The 21,595-nt window shown below is 48.1% G+C and overlaps 1 protein-coding gene across 1 annotated transcript in view; it reads right to left on the bottom strand.

The window, feature by feature from the left end:
* Nucleotides 1–10,828, bottom strand: part of LOC133357965 (uncharacterized) — a 33,825-nt gene extending 22,997 nt beyond the window's left edge. The window contains exon 1 of the mRNA XM_061576191.1: nt 10,563–10,828. Coding sequence (XP_061432175.1) covers nt 10,563–10,661 — 99 coding nt within the window. The 5' untranslated portion in view covers nt 10,662–10,828. The remainder of the gene's footprint in view (nt 1–10,562) is intronic.
* Between the last annotated feature and the right edge of the window lie 10,767 nt (nt 10,829–21,595).

Genomic DNA, 21,595 nt, shown 5'->3' with positions numbered 1-21,595 from the left:
GATGATCTCCCCAACGAAATGCTGAGGGAGGGTGGCGTTTGTGCAAAGACTGCCCTACATGACATCATAACAACAGTCTGGACCACTGGATCGGTTCCGCAGGATTGGAAGGATGCCCTGGTGGTCCCCCTCTTTAAGAAGGGGGACCGCACAGACTGTAACAACTACAGGGGCATTTCACTCCTCAGTGTGCCAGAAAAGGTCCTGGCAAGGATTATTCAACATCGCCTTGCTAGGCACGCTGAGGAGAGGCTTGCGGAGCCCCAATGCGGTTTCAGGAAAGGGCGGTCCTGCACAGATGCCATATTTTTTGTCCATCTGCTGGTCAAGGCCTATGATACCATCAGTAGGCCTGGGCTCTGGGTTGTTCTTCATGCTTTCGGAGTCCCTGACCCTCCGCTCATGATCATTAAGGACCTTCATTATGGTGAGCGGGCCCGGGTAAGACTAAGTGGCCGGGAGTCAGAGCCATTCCCTGTACACCTTGGGGTGCGACAGGGATGTCCTCTGGCTCCCACATTATTTAACATTTATTTCGACCACATAGTTCATGAAGCCTTCAATAGCTGTACCGGAGGAATTTCCATCTGGTACAGATACAATGGGAGGCTGATCGATGCCCGGGTGCGGTCAAGAGATGGCTCCCTATTGCTCAACCATGTTATGTAATGCCGATGATCTGGTAATTGCTGCTCACTCAGAGGAGGAGTTGGAGGCACTGCTGCTGAACCTGGAGCTTGCCACTAAAAGGTGGGGCCTAACCATCAGCCCCACCAAAACTTAGCACCTGCCTGGGTATTTTGCACCATCGGACACTCCACCCCCACAACTCCCAATTGGTGATAGGGCAGTTGTGGAGAGAGTGGAGAGTTTCCCATACCTGGGCAGTGTGCTCATGACCGGCTCCGGTTTAACATCAGAGGTCTTACTCCGAATCAGTCGAGCGGCATTATCTTTTCATCGGTTGCGTAACGCTGTGTGGAAGCTACATGGTCTGTCGCTCCGCACGAAGCTTCAGGTCTTCTCGGCCACAGTCATTGCCTTCCTTCTCTATGCTGGCCTGCCTACGATCCATCCTGGGTTTAACCAGTGTTGTGTATGTACCCCCTTTTTATTTTTTTTTTAATATTATTTTTTTTTTAAGGCTTATTCTGCCATCATATATAATATTGTTTTTTTAATAGACACGGGGCCACGTGGGAACGAACACGCCCCCACACTTCCACAGAGGCCCCCACACTTCCACAGATGCGCGCATACCTCATTTCAAAGGAAAGAGGACATGACAGGGGGGGCAATAAGGTAATAAAAAAAAAAAACTCCCCTAAATTCACACAAGAGGAACAAGGGAGGGGGGGAATTGCAGGCGGGGGGTTGCAGAACCAGGAGACACGGAGGAAGAGATAATTATATTCTGAACAAAGATAAGCCGGGATATCAGATTAAATAATCACAAGAAGTCAAATAATAAGTACGGAATTAAAGTAGAAGAGGAATCAAGGGCGGAGAAGGCTCTCAAAATTAACCAAACACAACACCCATGGGAAGCGAGCAACACGGCCGCCTTTGTCTTTCCGAGAGGATCTCCACACACAGGCACCAAGCTAGGAAATGACACCCATAAAGGGGGCAATGGCTCAAAGGAAATAAACACGTCTTCGAATAAATAAGCGCATGCGCCGGGTGCTCCCACCGTGGAAACAACCGCCTTTGTCTCCCCACAACACGGACAAACACGCACGCGAAACACACGGACGGACACACACACGGACGCAGATGGTTCAGCCCACAGGAAGGTTTTATGACACAGCCTTTGAACAACTCGGGAAGCCGAGTGGAAGTTTCCGATATAAACCGAAGGAAAATCCATACAACTCAGATCGACAGGGGCTCTGGCCTCCATCACAGATCGACAGGGGCTCTGGCCTCCATCACAGATCGACAGGGGCTCTGGCCTCCATCACAGATCGACAGGGGCTCTGGCCTCCATCACAGATCGACAGGGGCTCTGGCCTCCATCACAGATCGTCAGGGGCTCTGGCCCCCATCACAGAGATCGTCCGGGCCACGAGCTCCACCAGAGATCATCCGGGCCACGAGCCCATCTTCGGCTCCACCACAGATCGTCAAGAAGTTTTCATCATTGAGAATGACGAGGGTCGCGGAGTAGCGACGCGTAGCTACAAGCCGAGGTCTGCACCACCTGAGAAGAATCGCTACCCTGAGTCGCAGAGCTGCGAGTGAAGCCAACAAAGACGCCAACGTCCACCCTGCCACGAACGAAGCATCGCTCCTCGTCAGAGTGACGACCAGCGAACAACCCGCAGGAAAGGCGGAGATCGCTGAACGAGCGCCAACTTGCGCCACCTTGCGCCACCGTGCGCCACCGTGCACCACTTTGCGCTGAACGTGCGCCACCGTGCGCCACCGTGCGACACCGAGCGACAACGAGCGACACCCAGATCGACCAGCATCAACCCAAACCGACTCGTCATCCCGCCGTGGAGAAAAAGAGTCAAAGTCTTCTGAACGAGCGCCGCCGCTCACCTCACAGCGGAGAAAGTCTCAGCTGCCGCTCGCACAAACAACAGAGGTCGTATCGCTCCCCACATACAGACTCAAGAAAACACAGAGAAATCTTGTCAAACCAGTTTCCTTTGTCTCAGAATCTCGCCGAAGAGTTAATTAAAACAGAGCCAGATTCGCTCTCGCGCCCACACGCCCTCACCCACCATTGTATCAAACATTCCGTTAAAAAGGATTTTAGACTTGCCGATGAATCTATTGACATATACTTTCGCCTCTGGGATACAATAAGTGCTTTTTATTACCGCCATATGAAGTGTGTCATGCTTGTTTTCAAACTCGACCAGTCGCCGATTGTGATCAATACATGGGCGAACTAATGATGCCTGGTAGGAAAAGTAGAGGGTACAATTGATAGAAGTGTTTTTAGTCATTCAGTTCGTTAAATGCATAAGTGTTTATTCATTCATTTTAGTCAAATGCATAAGAGTTTGGTTATTCATATTAGTTAGTGCATAATATCGCAAATGCATAAGAATTTTAGTTATTCAATTTAGCTAAATACATAGTCTCGCAAATGCATAAGTGTTTATTCATTCATTTTAGTCAAATGCATAATCTCGTAATTGCATAAGAGTTTTGGTTATTCATATTAGTTAATGCATAATATCGCAAATGCATAAGAATTTTTAGTTATTCAATTTAGCTAAATGCATAAGTGTTTATTCATTCATTTTAGTCAAATGCATAAGAGTTTTCGTTATTCATATTGCATAATTGCATAATGTCACAACTGCATAAGTTTTTGTCGTTCATATTAGTTAATTGCATAATCTTGCCCATGAATTATTGACGCATGTTTGACCTGCATGATAGAATGTCACGTGCTTGTTAGAATAAAATTGTAATCCAGAAGCATATCGAGTGTTCCTTCCAAGTCCATGCAAAACTGTCTTATTCTTGACAACTGTATCCTGTGATGAGATCTGAACCTGGAGAATTCAAATAATATAAACACACTAAGATAATCAGTAAATGTTTAATCGACGATAATCGTGTTATCCTGATTGATAACTCTGGATAAACGAAACTAAGCAAATTATCATAACTGCACACATTAACATAATCGCAAGCCTCCGCATAAATTACTACGATTATCATAATTTATGCATATAATCACACGCATTATCATAATTTATGCATATTAATACACACACTATCATAATTAATGCGATTTGCGCATTTTTCGGAAAATTATTAATATTTATTATTTTCATCAAAATTTCATAATTCCGACACATACAACATAATGGGTGGCGTCGTCCGGGATCTCTCGCAGACAGTGTTTTGCATGGATGATGGAATGAATCACTTCGTGTTAACCAGAATATCAGGATCGAACATTGCATGGTAATTGTGAACGGGCGGAAAACAAAAAAACGCCCTCTAAGGTTAAAACCCAGAATAGCAGGTTAAAACAGAGACAGTGGAATTAAGATAATATCGTATCAAACCAATTGCATCCTGTGATAAATGGTGTTAGAGGTACGCACTCTGAATCGGAAAATAACAGATAGCTCGAGTCGAATTGACTACACTCTGTGAGATAATTGTTTATATGCACTCTGAAAAGAAATGTCAAAGTAACTTCCGCCATACCTAAGATGCTAGGATTAAGAATAATTTTTGAATGGGTTACGGGAAACGGGGAGCTCGTATTTAAACGTACCGACCAATCTGTTACAAAGCAGTACAGTCAGAGAGACATGGGAAGGGAGCTGTATCGATAACACGAACACACCTCGGGGGAAACTAATTGACTGGATAAAAGGTAACGAAGGCGAACACGATGTAAAAACTGCAGAGAAGGCAGGACAGGACTCATGCCTTCTCACACAGGCATACAGACAGGGATTGTGGAATGAGGGAAAATTTGGAAAGGAAACGGGAGAGAAATCAGTGCTCGCGACACCAGCGAAACTCACAGATGTTGATCCACAGAATAAATATGGAAGAAACATTAAATCACACTCTTGGGTACGTGGACAGAGTCCAGGGACTAATCGCACAAAAATTATGGATATCGAACAAAAAATCATTGACAAAGGGAAACCCTCACAATTCGAGAGAAGGGATGGAGAGATACATATGCAAACAAAAACATGTGAGACTGACAACTTCACAGATAGAGGGAGGAAAAATGTTAAAATAAAGTCGACAGGACATGCTCCACTAAGGGCAGAGGCAAAAACTGAAGGGAAATGGCAACACGAGCGACACGGCACTGGGCGCGCACACAGAAAATGCACACCACTTAAACACAAGCGACACAGCACAGACCAAAGTGACAGATTGCCTGATGATAACTTGTTTGATGATGACGCTGTCGGCGATCAACTTTCGGAATACCTATTCACCAGTAAAACCCTTAAATTGATGGACAAGGCTCTAGTCAGAATTCCCGATTTTGACCCCCACAATAAGACTATGGATATCCACACACATATCGCAACCGTAGAAGAGGAGGCAATGATTAGAGGGCTGAGGAGACGGGATGAAAAAGCGAGTTTGTTGAAACGGACCTTACATAAAGAATCCATTCCATGGGTAAAGTCACTGCCACGCAAGGTTAGAAATGATTTTAAACAACTGAGCCTGGCAGTGATTCGGAAGTTTGGAGAATATTCGACACTCACTGAGGGGTTTTATGCTGTAAAATCGATGACCCAGGGCATGGACCAAGATCCACGTGACTACCTCGTCCAATTTAAAAGAGCGTATTACGCAGGCGATGTGAATCAATACCACGAAGGAGATAAAATGTTCAAAATTATGTTTTTTGAATCCTTGAGCCCAGAGATTACAGAAAGGGTGAGAATGGTTTTGAATCCAGAAACCGCATCCTTACGCCGCATAGAGAGCAAGGCGTACATGGCATGGTTATACAGAGCTAAGAATCATAATTCGGATCCAGAACACAGGGAGAGGGATGAGGAACCCAGCCTCTCAGAGAGGAATAAAAATCACCGAGCAGTCCCACCATGCAGGACGGAGCAGAAACGCACGCACACATGGCAAAATAACCCAGAGAGAGGTTGGCACGAGAATGAGAGCGGCACAAAGCCGAACATTCAGGAGAATCGCAGGAGGGAGAGGTTCAGAACAGAACCATATCAACACCCCATGCCACGACACACACAAGATCAAAATTACCCACAAAGATGGCGAGGTAACAATCCAGGAAAAATGTGGCACCCAAATGGGAGAAATACTTGGCCAAAAATGTACGAGAATCGCAGGAGGGAGAGGTTCAGAGCAGAACCATATCAACACCCCATCCCACGACACACGCAAGGTTCAAATTACGCACAGAGATGGCAAGATAACCACCTAGCGGGAAGGTGTTACACAGACCGCGGAGGTATGGATGCGAACATTCAGGAGAATCGCAGGATGGGAGGTCAAACACAATCGATCCAATTCCGACCAATTCTTCCACCGGCTATACCAAGAGGGAATAGAGGAATAACACAGAATGCGGTCCAAATACGTGATGAACCATCCACAGTGAGTGCGAGCGAGCGGCCAACACGCGCCCCACCCGCCGAGGTGTTAAACCCTGAGCAGGCTGCAAGTGACAGGGCTGAATTGAAGTGTGATCGGACGGTGGATAGCAGACAGCAGAGACAAAGAGAGAACACAGAGACACGCCCTGAGGAGCGCAGGCGTGAGCCTTTGAATGGAAAATATCCAAGGGAAACCAAAATGTATGTGGATCGGAGTGCTAAAATGGAGACGAATGTTCATGACATATCAGGAATGGTGTTGGAATCTAACACACTCGTAAAAACAAAGAGGGCAACATTACGAGGCACGGAATTAAGTCGACACACTGACTCGGCAAATGTGCATGTAATCGCAGAGAGAGCGAATGCCACGAACCAAGTGTCAAAATGGGTCGTGTGCGCGAATTCTGGTTACGTGCAGCACAATTTTTCACCACACACTCCCACGACGCGAGAGAGTGAGAGAGGAAACTACAAAAACGAACCCGAAAACCGTGATCAAATTATCAAAGTGATAAGTGGTAAACCAGGCAACATGAGGAAGGTAACGCATAAATGCGTTCGAAACCGCTACCTAGCGTTTCCCAGGATTTAACAAAACAAAAATGAATGTTCGTCAGTTATGATGTATGAGAACCGATGTAACGCAATATCGATGTTAACGTGTTGTTTATTTTCTTTGCTTATTTCAGATGTAACCAGGTTAAGATGGTAATACGTGCACGCGCGTCGTAAGAAATAACCGCCGAGAGTAAGGGCGGCTGATGGGATTCATGACATAAAAAGGGGGCATTACTTTGTTTGAAAATTCGCCAGTGGCCAAATCGACCCCTGATAATTTTCAAACGGGCGGACTGTTGTGTATGTACCCCCTTTTTATTTTTTTTTTAATATTATTTTTTTTTTAAGGCTTATTCTGCCATCATATATAATATTGTTTTTTTAATAGACACGGGGCCACGTGGGAACGAACACGCCCCCACACTTCCACAGAGGCCCCCACACTTCCACAGATGCGCGCATACCTCATTTCAAAGGAAAGAGGACATGACAGGGGGGGCAATAAGGTAATAAAAAAAAAAAACTCCCCTAAATTCACACAAGAGGAACAAGGGAGGGGGGGAATTGCAGGCGGGGGGTTGCAGAACCAGGAGACACGGAGGAAGAGATAATTATATTCTGAACAAAGATAAGCCGGGATATCAGATTAAATAATCACAAGAAGTCAAATAATAAGTACGGAATTAAAGTAGAAGAGGAATCAAGGGCGGAGAAGGCTCTCAAAATTAACCAAACACAACACCCATGGGAAGCGAGCAACACGGCCGCCTTTGTCTTTCCGAGAGGATCTCCACACACAGGCACCAAGCTAGGAAATGACACCCATAAAGGGGGCAATGGCTCAAAGGAAATAAACACGTCTTCGAATAAATAAGCGCATGCGCCGGGTGCTCCCACCGTGGAAACAACCGCCTTTGTCTCCCCACAACACGGACAAACACGCACGCGAAACACACGGACGGACACACACACGGACGCAGATGGTTCAGCCCACAGGAAGGTTTTATGACACAGCCTTTGAACAACTCGGGAAGCCGAGTGGAAGTTTCCGATATAAACCGAAGGAAAATCCATACAACTCAGATCGACAGGGGCTCTGGCCTCCATCACAGATCGACAGGGGCTCTGGCCTCCATCACAGATCGACAGGGGCTCTGGCCTCCATCACAGATCGACAGGGGCTCTGGCCTCCATCACAGATCGACAGGGGCTCTGGCCTCCATCACAGATCGTCAGGGGCTCTGGCCCCCATCACAGAGATCGTCCGGGCCACGAGCTCCACCAGAGATCATCCGGGCCACGAGCCCATCTTCGGCTCCACCACAGATCGTCAAGAAGTTTTCATCATTGAGAATGACGAGGGTCGCGGAGTAGCGACGCGTAGCTACAAGCCGAGGTCTGCACCACCTGAGAAGAATCGCTACCCTGAGTCGCAGAGCTGCGAGTGAAGCCAACAAAGACGCCAACGTCCACCCTGCCACGAACGAAGCATCGCTCCTCGTCAGAGTGACGACCAGCGAACAACCCGCAGGAAAGGCGGAGATCGCTGAACGAGCGCCAACTTGCGCCACCTTGCGCCACCGTGCGCCACCGTGCACCACTTTGCGCTGAACGTGCGCCACCGTGCGCCACCGTGCGACACCGAGCGACAACGAGCGACACCCAGATCGACCAGCATCAACCCAAACCGACTCGTCATCCCGCCGTGGAGAAAAAGAGTCAAAGTCTTCTGAACGAGCGCCGCCGCTCACCTCACAGCGGAGAAAGTCTCAGCTGCCGCTCGCACAAACAACAGAGGTCGTATCGCTCCCCACATACAGACTCAAGAAAACACAGAGAAATCTTGTCAAACCAGTTTCCTTTGTCTCAGAATCTCGCCGAAGAGTTAATTAAAACAGAGCCAGATTCGCTCTCGCGCCCACACGCCCTCACCCACCATTGTATCAAACATTCCGTTAAAAAGGATTTTAGACTTGCCGATGAATCTATTGACATATACTTTCGCCTCTGGGATACAATAAGTGCTTTTTATTACCGCCATATGAAGTGTGTCATGCTTGTTTTCAAACTCGACCAGTCGCCGATTGTGATCAATACATGGGCGAACTAATGATGCCTGGTAGGAAAAGTAGAGGGTACAATTGATAGAAGTGTTTTTAGTCATTCAGTTCGTTAAATGCATAAGTGTTTATTCATTCATTTTAGTCAAATGCATAAGAGTTTGGTTATTCATATTAGTTAGTGCATAATATCGCAAATGCATAAGAATTTTAGTTATTCAATTTAGCTAAATACATAGTCTCGCAAATGCATAAGTGTTTATTCATTCATTTTAGTCAAATGCATAATCTCGTAATTGCATAAGAGTTTTGGTTATTCATATTAGTTAATGCATAATATCGCAAATGCATAAGAATTTTTAGTTATTCAATTTAGCTAAATGCATAAGTGTTTATTCATTCATTTTAGTCAAATGCATAAGAGTTTTCGTTATTCATATTGCATAATTGCATAATGTCACAACTGCATAAGTTTTTGTCGTTCATATTAGTTAATTGCATAATCTTGCCCATGAATTATTGACGCATGTTTGACCTGCATGATAGAATGTCACGTGCTTGTTAGAATAAAATTGTAATCCAGAAGCATATCGAGTGTTCCTTCCAAGTCCATGCAAAACTGTCTTATTCTTGACAACTGTATCCTGTGATGAGATCTGAACCTGGAGAATTCAAATAATATAAACACACTAAGATAATCAGTAAATGTTTAATCGACGATAATCGTGTTATCCTGATTGATAACTCTGGATAAACGAAACTAAGCAAATTATCATAACTGCACACATTAACATAATCGCAAGCCTCCGCATAAATTACTACGATTATCATAATTTATGCATATAATCACACGCATTATCATAATTTATGCATATTAATACACACACTATCATAATTAATGCGATTTGCGCATTTTTCGGAAAATTATTAATATTTATTATTTTCATCAAAATTTCATAATTCCGACACATACAACACCAGGCTGGATTGTCTGAGGAGCTCACAAATCCCTGAAAGATCTGGACAAAGTACCATCAGTGAGCTACTCCGGCAGGCAAGGCTGCGTTGGCTGGGCCATGTAGCCCGCATGCCCAGCCACCGCATGCCTAAACAGCTTTTGTTCGGCCAGATCGAGGGCACTAAACGGGCGCGGCACGGGCTAGAGAAGAGATGGAGTGATGTGGTACAGGAGGACGTGGAGCTGAGTGGACATGCCGATGACTGGTACCAGCGGTGTCACGATCGGCCTTTGTGGAGGAGGCTCGTGAAGGACGCTACTGGGCAGTTGGAGGCAGTCGCCCTCCAACAACAACAGAGGGCGGAGGAGTGACGCTCACAACAACGAGCGGAGCACCGGGTGGCTAAAGCACAGCAAGTTGGTACAGTAGGGGGCACAGGTGGTGCATCAGCCAGTCATCTCGGTCTTCTCAATCAGTCGACTCGTGGCACCTGCTGGGTCTGCCCCGTGACCTCCTGCCAGCGGGCATTCGACACTTCACGTGGCCTCAAGGTGCACATGGCCTGGCACAAGCGTCGTGGTGACGTCACTGCCACTTAGTGGCAAATGGCGGTTGTTGTTGGTAGTGATGATGGTGGGGTGGTGATGATGATGATGATCCTGGTGGTGGTGGTGATGATCTTGATAATAGTGGCGATGGTGGTGGTGATGATGATAGTGGTGGTAATGATGTTGATGATCGTGGTGGTGGTGGTGATGCATGTTGATGATGACAGTGGTGACGGTGGTGATAATGATGATCACAGTGGTGGTGGTGGTGGTGGTGATGATCACGGTGATGATGATAATGATGCATGTTGATGATGACAGTGGTGACGGCGAGCATCTGACCAGATGCTTGCGGTTCTCGTTGTGCTGGTACGAGTTGAGAACGATGCCCGGCGGCTGCTCCTGCACATCCTCTTCCGGCTTCGCCTCTGTGTTGCCCATCGTGGAGCCCAGGGGTAGACGGGAGATGAGCAGGGCCCAGGGGTAGACGGGAGATGAGCAGGGCCCAGGGGTAGATGGGAGATGAGCAGGGCCCAGGGGTAGATGGGGATGAGGAGGGCCCAGGGGTAGATGGAGATGAGCAGGGCCCAGGGGTAGACGGAGATGAGCAGGGCCCAGGGGTAGATGGAGATGAGCAGGGCCCAGGGGTAGATGGGAGATGACCAGGGCCCAGGGGTAGATGGAGATGAGCAGGGCCCAGGGGTAGACGGGAGATGAGCAGGGCCCAGGGGTAGACGGGAGATGAGCAGGGCCCAGGTGTAGATGGAGATGAGCAGGGCCCAGGGGTAGATGGGGATGAGGAGGGCCCAGGGGTAGATGGAGATGAGCAGGGCCCAGGGGTAGATGGAGATGAGGAGGGCCCAGGGGTAGATGGAGATGAGCAGGGCCCAGGGGTAGATGGGGATGAGCAGGGCCCAGGGGTAGATGGAGATGAGGAGGGCCCAGGGGTAGATGGGGATGAGGAGGGCCCAGGGGTAGATGGAGATGAGGAGGGCCCAGGGGTAGATGGGGATGAGCAGGGCCCAGGGGTAGATGGAGATGAGGAGGGCCCAGGGGTAGATGGGGATGAGGAGGGCCCAGGGGTAGATGGAGATGAGGAGGAGCCCAGGGGTAGATGGGAGATGAGCAGGGCCCAGGGGTAGATGGGGATGAGGAGGGCCCAGGGGTAGATGGGGATGAGCAGGGCCCAGGGGTAGATGGAGATGAGCAGGGCCCAGGGGTAGATGGGGATGAGGAGGGCCCAGGGGTAGATGGAGATGAGGAGGGGCCCAGGGGTAGATGGGAGATGAGCAGGGCCCAGGGGTAGATGGGGATGAGGAGGGCCCAGGGGTAGATGGAGATGAGCAGGGCCCAGGGGTAGATGGAGATGAGCAGGGCCCAGGGGTAGATGGAGATGAGCAGGGCCCAGGGGTAGATGGGGATGAGCAGGGCCCAGGGGTAGATGGAGATGAGGAGGGCCCAGGGGTAGATGGGGATGAGGAGGGCCCAGGGGTAGATGGAGATGAGGAGGGCCCAGGGGTAGATGGGGATGAGCAGGGCCCAGGGGTAGATGGAGATGAGGAGGGCCCAGGGGTAGATGGGGATGAGGAGGGCCCAGGGGTAGATGGAGATGAGGAGGAGCCCAGGGGTAGATGGGAGATGAGCAGGGCCCAGGGGTAGATGGAGATGAGCAGGGCCCAGGGGTAGATGGGAGATGAACAGGGCCCAGGGGTAGATGGGGATGAGCAGGGCCCAGGGGTAGATGGAGATGAGCAGGGCCCAGGGGTAGATGGGGATGAGCAGGGCCCAGGGGTAGATGGAGATGAGCAGGGCCCAGGGGTAGATGGAGATGAGCAGGGCCCAGGGGTAGATGGAGATGAGCAGGGCCCAGGGGTAGATGGGGATGAGGAGGGCCCAGGGGTAGATGGGGATGAGCAGGGCCCAGGGGTAGATGGAGATGAGGAGGGGCCCAGGGGTAGATGGAGATGAGGAGGGGCCCAGGGGTAGATGGAGATGAGCAGGGCCCAGGGGTAGATGGAGATGAGGAGGGGCCCAGGGGTAGATGGGGATGAGGAGGGCCCAGGGGTAGATGGAGATGAGCAGGGCGCAGGGGTAGATGGAGATGAGCAGGGCCCAGGGGTAGATGGAGATGAGCAGGGCCCAGGGGTAGATGGAGATGAGCAGGGCCCAGGGGTAGATGGGAGATGAGCAGGGCCCAGGGGTAGATGGGGATGAGGAGGGCCCAGGGGTAGATGGAGATGAGCAGGGCCCAGGGGTAGATGGGGATGAGGAGGGCCCAGGGGTAGATGGAGATGAGCAGGGCCCAGGGGTAGATGGGGATGAGCAGGGCCCAGGGGTAGATGGGGATGAGGAGGAGCCCAGGGGTAGACGGGAGATGAGCAGGGCCCAGGGGTAGATGGGGATGAGCAGGGGCCCAGGGGTAGATGGGGATGAGCAGGGCCCAGGGGTAGATGGAGATGAGCAGGGCCCAGGGGTAGATGGGGATGAGCAGGGCCCAGGGGTAGATGGAGATGAGCAGGGCCCAGGGGTAGATGGGGATGAGCAGGGCCCAGGGGTAGATGGAGATGAGCAGGGCCCAGGGGTAGATGGAGATGAGCAGGGCCCAGGGGTAGATGGGGATGAGGAGGGCCCAGGGGTAGATGGAGATGAGCAGGGCCCAGGGGTAGATGGGGATGAGCAGGGCCCAGGGGTAGATGGGGATGAGGAGGAGCCCAGGGGTAGACGGGAGATGAGCAGGGCCCAGGGGTAGATGGGGATGAGCAGGGGCCCAGGGGTAGATGGGGATGAGCAGGGCCCAGGGGTAGATGGAGATGAGCAGGGCCCAGGGGTAGATGGAGATGAGCAGGGCCCAGGGGTAGATGGAGATGAGCAGGGCCCAGGGGTAGATGGGGATGAGCAGGGCCCAGGGGTAGATGGAGATGAGCAGGGCCCAGGGGTAGATGGAGATGAGCAGGGCCCAGGGGTAGATGGAGATGAGGAGGGCAGCGGCGGCCAAGTTCCGCCACGTGCAGTGTGCGGCTCGCACCTGGGAGGAAGAAGACAAATGACATCATCGACTCATTCTCGTCGTCGTCGTCGTCGACTCATCATCGTCGCCATCGAGCAAAGTTGACTCTCGCGCTCTCGACCGCACGCGTCCAACCGTGCGTCGGAGAATTAATTGTTACCATCACCACCGGAGTATATTGGGGGGGCAGCCGGAAAGTGTCCCCGGCGTCAACAAGGTTGAGCGAGCATCGAAAAAACAAGCGAAGTCCATCCTTCGGCGATGGCGCCGTCTCCTTTTTAACGAATCGTGGACATGATCTGGAAGAACGATGTGCCGACAAAGGGGGTGGAACAACGCGGGCGCACGAAATAATATAACGCCTCGATGGAGACCCTCCAAACATTCTCGCATGGACATTCCTCCTCCTCGTAGACACTGCCGGTGGTGGTGTGACCATCATCCGCATCATCGGGACGTCAACAGCGGGCCGTGAGCGCACTCCTCCTTGATAAATGTGGACAATTATAGAGCGGAGCCACACTCTGCTCTTTGGTGCTTTCGGTAAAGTCACGTAGAAGGGAAATAATAAAATAATAAAAATATAAAACAATAAAAAATTCTCACGACGTTTCGACTGCAACACAAGCAAGCATCGTCAGGTGTGAAATATGTGGATGATGATTGCTTGTGTTGCAGTCGAAACGTCGTGAGAATTTTTTTTTAAATATTTTTATTATTTTATCATTTCCCTTCTACGTGACTTTACCGAAAGAACCAAGAATATGAATCATTGCAGTCACGAAAGATTTCAATCGAAATGTAACCGCTGTGGTGGTCTGTGCTCCTGCAACGGAGGAGCGACACGACACGAACTCTCTCTCTCTGCTGAAACCGTCTCGTCGTGGCTAGCAGCTGCGGATCTCGATATCGGCATTGAGCTCATGAACATTTTGCTGTTGCTGCTGCTGCTGCCACCATATGCAAGAGTAGAACGGAGATCTTGCCAGTCTCCCCCATACTTCGGGAATGCGCTCGTGTTGTTCTCGTTGTTCCAAACGCCAAGCCGGCGGTGGAAATTCCACATTCCTGCGACAAGAAACCCCGCCGTGTCGCCACCAGAATGTTTCGTTTCGGAATGTTGAAGTGAATGTGTGAAGGATCGTAGCTTCGTTTCCGTGCCCCCTGGGCGTATCGCATCGCCCAACTCTTGTGTGTGTGAGCTGGAACTCTTAAAATAGAATCGGAGGCATACGCCCATCGCATTGCTATTTCTATATATATGACAACATCAAAGCCTCGGGTTTTCTGACTGGCTACTGGCCGGACTTCTCTGCAGCCCACCTGTAAGTCTGTTGTTAGTTGTGGGTCGTTGGAATCCCAACTAGCTGTCATTTGTGGCCAGGTCGCTTCTCAAAAAATATGTTAACGCCTCACCGAAGAGCCATGTTTTCACAGCCAAGTGCGCCGTAGTTTGCCGTCATCATCACGTGGACATCTATAGCAGCCACATTCTCTCAACGAGTGGTGTTGATTCTGAATGCGGAGGGGAAAACTGGAGCACCCGGAGAAAAATCCAGAGATATGCAAACCTATTCTTAGGTTTTTCGGTAAAGTTACGTAGGTAAAACATTAAAAATAATAAAAGTAAAATAAAACAAAAATCACGACGTTTCGGAGGCAACACAAGCTTCCGTCTTCAGGTGGAACCGTCGCAGCCACGACAGCTGTATCAAGTAAATGAGAGATTGCAAGAGCTACCACTCCGTTTATATAATGGTTGGAGAGGGGAAGGGCCAAGTACGGCACACTTTTTATTAACCTAAGAATATGAATCCTTGCAGTCACGAAAGCTTCAAATCTAGAATACATGCAAACCTGCATTGTGATGTTTGGCCAATGCTACTGTGCACAGCTCCGCCCTGTTTTCACATCAAAGTGCGCAGTAGTTTGCTGTGATGTTGCCGTGCCGAATCCCAAGTGAGTCATTTGACACGTAGCAGGCTTTCGCGACCAATATTATTCATAATCAACGTTTTTGGGTTTAGATCGCGTTATTTATAAATGTGTCGTAACCCTCCACCACCCGACACGGCCAATCAGTAAAAAAGTGTCACGTTGACAAAAGACAAATAGTTCACTGCTTTAGCCCCCCCATCTGGCGAATTGCCCGATGATGCTGGATGCAATTACCAGCGAAACGTCGTACTACTCAAATTGAAAATGTTGTGGTTGCACGCTTCAACACACCGGTGGGCTAAAGCAGTGAACTATTTGTCTTTTGTCAACGTGACACTTTTTTACTGATTGGCCGTGTCGGGTGGTGGAGGGTTACGACACATTTATAAATAACGCGATCTAAACCCAAAAACGTTGATTATGAGTCATTTTGCAGGTACAAATGTTTCCAATGTTGGCCGCATTTGGACCAAGGACCCCGACCCACGGTGGCCTCGTTTCGAGTGAACCAGACGCAGCATTCTACTATTACACCCCCCCCCCCCCTTCGTCGCATTGAGATTATTTACATTCCTTTGGGTGCTATAAATGTCAAAAACGGATGGGCCACTTTGCTGTGGGTGCGGGTCCTTGCCATCGAAACTAGAGCTGTCACTTGTGGCCAGGTCGCTTCTGAACAATAAGTCAACACCTTAGTAGGCTCTGCCTGGTAAGATGGGGAGGGGAGGGTTCGTTGTTGTACGTGTGTGGGTGCTTTGTTTACCTTTCCTCTACGTTACATTCCTATCGTGTTTGTGTCACTGTTGTTGTATTATGGGGAGCGGTGGTGTAGCGGTTAGTTGCGCTGCGCTATGAACCTGGCCACCCGGGTTCGATTTCCCGCTCACGGCTAACCAGTGACGATTATTTGAACCGGTCCTGGGCCTCCCCTAGGTCGACTCAGCCTTAAATGAGTACCTGGTGCGATGTGTAAACATCGCCACTGGGGAGACAAAGGCGCACTTGCCCCTACAGTCTGTTAAGGCTATAAGGGGGATCTTTGTCTTTGTCTTTGTAACGCGCTTAGCCCTGTGACAAAAGAGCTTTATAGTTCATCGGATTCCTCCTGCAGTCGAACTATAAATCAAACATATTCTGAACTGGCGAGAATGGATTTTCCGTGTGATGAAAATAAAACGAAACATTTCTCAGTCGGCCGAAGTCTGTTACCAAAAGTGTGCACACTGCTGCATGCTGGCACCGCCAGTGCCGGACTAAGCTAGTGCTGGGCCTGTAGCATGACGTCATAAAGAGGCCCTAAATAAATAAATAAACACGCACATATTAAAACACTAATGTTTTACTTGCGTAGTAAAGTTATTGTATTTTTTTTCACTTGCTATACAGCAAGATACTACGATAAATCGATAACCTTAAACACCCAGTCGTTCATAAAAGTCGAAGGCGGTATAGTACTATAGTAATAGAGCAAGTGCAGAATCACTGAACCGGAATTGACAGCTTGAAAGCATTTAGCGCGGGGCCCTTGAAAGTGCGTGGCCCGTAGCATGTGGATCATCCGGCACTGCCTGCTACCGCGATAATGAAGTTGGGCACAGCCAACGCCAGGCGCCAGATCTCCGCACACATCGCCGCCAAGAAAACGCGGCGCAAACGTTGTCCCGTGCTGTCCCGGATCAAACCCCAGGGCACCTGGGACCCCCGGGGGCAGAATCTCGACTCGGGGCTGCCAGCAACTGGACGCCCGAGGTCGAACCGTCCACGACCCACCCCGGACCCACAAGGGAAGATCTCGGATGAGTTTTTTTTTTTGGTAAACTGGAAAATATTTAGCGTCCTATTTTTTCCGTTTAATGTGTTTTGAAGGCGTGTTTTTTTTTTTTCAACGGAGGCATGATTATTCCGTATTCTTAGGTTTTTTCGGTAAAGTCACGTAGGTAAAACATTAAAATTAATAAAAGTAAAATAAAATAAAAATCACGACGTTTCGGAGGCAACACAAGCTTCCGTCTTCAGGTGGAACCGTCACAGCCACGACGGCTGTATCAAGTAAATGAGAGATTGCAAGAGCTACCACTCCGTTTATATAATGACGAAAGCTTCAAATCTAGAATAAATGATTATTCCGGTTTGTCCGTACGTCTGTCCCAATTAATGTTTCTGAGATCAGATAAAATAGAGGCAACGTGTTCAGAAATATATATTTGTCCACGACAGCTAGATGATATTAGAGTCAGATTTACGATGAAAACTTTTGCGCGAAATAAAATATTTTACTTTAATAGATTCTCAGAAATGTTAAGAAAATATGAATTATAATTCATATTCCCTCTGTATGCGCACGGGAATTGAAATAATGACATTCTTTTTTTTTTACCCCCCCTTAATACACCACCACCAACAACAACGACAACCGCCATTCGCCACTAAGTGGCGATGACGTCACCACGACGCTTGTGCCAGGCTAGGTGCACGTTGAGGCCACGTGAAGTGTCGAACGCCCGCTGGCAGGAGGTCACGGGGCAGACCCAGCAGGTGCCACGGGTCAACTGACTGAGATGAGTGGCCAATGCATCACCTGTGCCCCCCCCTACTGTGCCAACTCGCTGTGCTTTAGCCGCCCGACGCTCCGTTCGTTGTTGTGAGCGTCGCTCCTCCGCCCTCCGTAGTTTTTGGAGGGCGACTGCCTCTAACTGCCCAGTAGCGTCCTTCACGAGCCTCCTCCACTGAGGCCGATCTTGACACCGCTGGTACCAGTCATCGGCAAGTCCACTCAGCCCCACATCCTCCTGTACCACATCACTCCATCACCACCACCCCCTCTACCCCCTCGATCCGAGTCAAACATCTCCGCCGTGATTCACTTCAAACAGCGGGTGACTTAATCGGTCGTTGCAATCGCAAGAGACAGGGAGTGGTGGGTGAATGGTTGCGACACGCATGCTGCAACTATCCTTGTCACGTGGTCGATGATTTTTTGACAGAAACTGGCTCGTGATTAAACCCCAAAGTGGTCCCTGTGGATAAGGGACCTCCCTTGCCAGTATTACAACATAAGAATAAGTTTTATCCTTTCTGGCAATAAAGCAGTTGTGTTAAGATGTTAAGGTCCCATGATGTAGCTGCTCACCCCGAGCTCTCAATGTCCTCACAGTGACATTGCCTCTGTGCTGTTCGCCTGTTTGGCGTCGTTCTCTGGTCTAACGCCGTTTGAGACGAGGCTCTAAAGAAAGCTGTCTCTGGTGTGGACCAATCAGTTTCAAAGACAATGCATCATACTCTTTGGTTGTTTCGGTAAAGTCACGTAGGTAAAAAATAAAATAAAACAAAATAAGTGAAAATAACTCAATTATTTATTTTCATTTATTTTGTTTTATTTTATCTTTAACCTATGTGACTTTACCTAAAACAAAGAGAGTATGAATCCTTGCAGTCACGAAAGCTTTAAATCTAAAACAATGCATCATCATCATACACTACCAGAGCGTGTTGTTTTGTGTTTGCATGTTCACCACAAGTATTGTGGTTAATGCAAACGTGATTCCTTGCAAAAGATTTCAGTTTGGTGTTTTAACATCTTAACACAACTGCTGTACTGCCGGAAAAAGGTTAAAACCCTCTTCTTATAACTTCCCTTGATGTCTAATCTTTTTTTTGTCGCCCTTTCGGTGTTTCTGACCACAGCACGCTGACACTCGAGGCTAACTGGAAGTGTCTTATCGAGATTTGAAGTTTTCGTGACTACAGGAATCGATACTCTTGGTTCTTTCGGTAAAATAAAATAAATTATAGCCTCTTGTCACGGCAGCCCTTTTGCCCACTTCAGCAATTGCTTCTTGCTGCGGTTGTCCCACCTGATGACGGACGCTTGTGTTGCGCCCGAAACGTCGTGATTTAATACACATTCCTGCGGAGGGAGCTGGTAGGAACGTTGGGTTGCTCGGTCAATGGCCTGCAGGGTCAACGGCGGCGTGGCGTATTCCGCAAATATGCCCGACTGTGAGGGCGGGCACAAGCCGGCGTGAGTAGGTTAAACGTTGAGTTTTACAAGGGCACCACGGGGTGACCAGCCCCTCTCCACCCAGCCCCACCCCCCCCACCCCCACCCAGCCCCACCCTCCCCACCCAGCCCCCTCACCACCTTCCCCACCCAGCCCCTCCCCACCCTCCCCACCCAGTCCCTCCCCACCCTCCCCTCCCCACCCAGCCCCACCCTCCCCACCCAGCCCCTCCCCACCCTCTCCACCCAGCCCCTCACCACCCTCCCCTCCTCACCCAGCCCCTCCCTGCACGACGGACACAATAATCCCCTGTGGGCTGGTATAACCAGGAGGTTCCTACCAGTATAATTTTATTTTATACCTACATGACTTTACAGAAAGATCCAACGAGTATGCAAGTGACCTCTTCTTTGTGTGATTCGCGTTGTCCCTGGCACGCCCGCACCTCCGTTGAGCAAGGGTTGGCTTACTTACGGTTGCGAATTAAGTTCACCGTGCATATGTCAACACGTGGCATTCATTAAAAATAAATCAAACACGTTCATATTCATCTTCTTGGTTCTTTCGGTAAAGTCACGTAGAAGGGAAGTAATAAAAAATAAAACATAATAATAAAAAAGAAAACATTATATTATATTACTTTATTATATAATTTTATTATATTATTATATTATTGTATTATAGTATTATATTATTTTATTATTTTATTTTATTATTTTATTTAATATTATTATATTTTATTTAATATTATTATATTATTATATTAAATTATTATATTATATTATTTTATTATGTTTTATTTTTATTATTTTATTACTTCCCTACTACGTGACTTTACCGAAAGAACCAAGAAGATGAATCCCTGCAGTCACGAAAGCTTTAAATCGAAACGTTCATATTTACTGCTGCTGCTGCGGCTGCTTCATTGGCAGTCGTGCACAGGAAGCGTTTGACAATGAAGATGTATATTTACAACACCGCCGATCACAACAGCGCGCGTGAGTGTGCGCCCTTAAAAATAGATATTTAATCGACGACATTTCGTCAAATGTCCTTTGTTCGTAGCGCATACATTGATGTGTGCGCTCTGAATGAAGGGCCAGTGGCACAAAGAAAAAAATTAACCCGTAAAAACAAAGTTTTTCACTATAAATCCTTTAAATGCGTGGCATCGGGGCGGCTAGAGTCCTCTCGTCTTCTGGCTTGAGATGGCTGCCACTTATGGGTCAGATGATTGTCTGGCAGCATTAAACAATTGGTAATTAAATATTTTTAAAAAATTCCATAAACAGTGTAAAATTTTTGAAACTTTTTTCACGAACATTAATTGTCACGCACAACGAGTCTTTGTGCAAAATGTCAGCTCGATTGGATCACGGGAAGTGGGTTAAAAACGACCGAAAGATTTGCACGGTCGTAAGCAAGCAAGCGAACTTAATATAAAGGATTTAATAAGTAAACCCGTAAAAACAAAGTTTTTCACTATAAATCCTTTATATGCGTGGCGGCTAGAGTCCTCTCGTCCTCTGGCTTGAGATGGCTGCCACCTATGGGTCAGATGATTGTCTGCAGTATTAAACAATTGGTAATTAAATATTTATTTATTTTTCCCTAAACAGTGTAAAATTTTGGAAATTTTTTTTCACAAAAATGCTTTTTTACGCACAACGAGCCTGTGTGCAAAATGTCAGCTCGATTGGATCACGGGAAGTGGGTTAAAAAACGACCGAAAAATTTGCACGGTCCTAAGCAAGCAAGCGAACTTAATATTAAGGATTTAAAAAAGGTCGAAGTGATATTTTATTTGTTTCGCCTTTTCACGGCAGTGTTATTGAGAGAATGTGCCGAGTCATTCAAAAACCGAATGATTTCTTCGGCGCTATCATCCGTATGCATTGGCAGACCGCGCTATTAATCGAAGGTGCGGAGCGGGTAGGATAAGCATGGGCATAATATGACTTTGAAACCCCCCCGCCCACCTCCTACGCATTTTCAATGAATATGCTAAATTCCTCTTGATATGCACATTCTTTTTGTTAAGGCGCTCTTCTTCCACCTCCAACCCAGCTTATATATAAGCTCCTAGCTTGGCAGTGTCTCATTCTTCACCTGAAGACGGCTGCTTGCGTTGTAGCCGAAACGTCGTGAGAATTATTTTATTTTATTATGTTTTATTTTTATTGTTTTATTACTTCCCTTCTACGTGACTTTACCGAAAGAACCAAGAAGATGAAACTAAACACAATTTAACACGCAGGCTTTCGCGACCAATATTATTCATAATATAGGTTTTTGGGTTTAGATCGCGTTATTTATAAATGTGTCGTAACCCTCCACCACCCGACACGGCCAAACAGTAAAAAATGTGTCACATTTTCAAAGGACAAATTAATTGACTTCTTTAGCCCACCGCAGAGCTGTGATGAAGG

The sequence above is a fragment of the Lethenteron reissneri genome, chromosome 60, assembly GCF_015708825.2.
Source record: "Lethenteron reissneri isolate LAM-NWPU_2019-01 chromosome 60, ASM1570882v1, whole genome shotgun sequence".
NCBI lineage: Eukaryota > Metazoa > Chordata > Hyperoartia > Petromyzontiformes > Petromyzontidae > Lethenteron > Lethenteron reissneri.
This window is presented reverse-complemented; position numbering and strand designations above follow the sequence as displayed.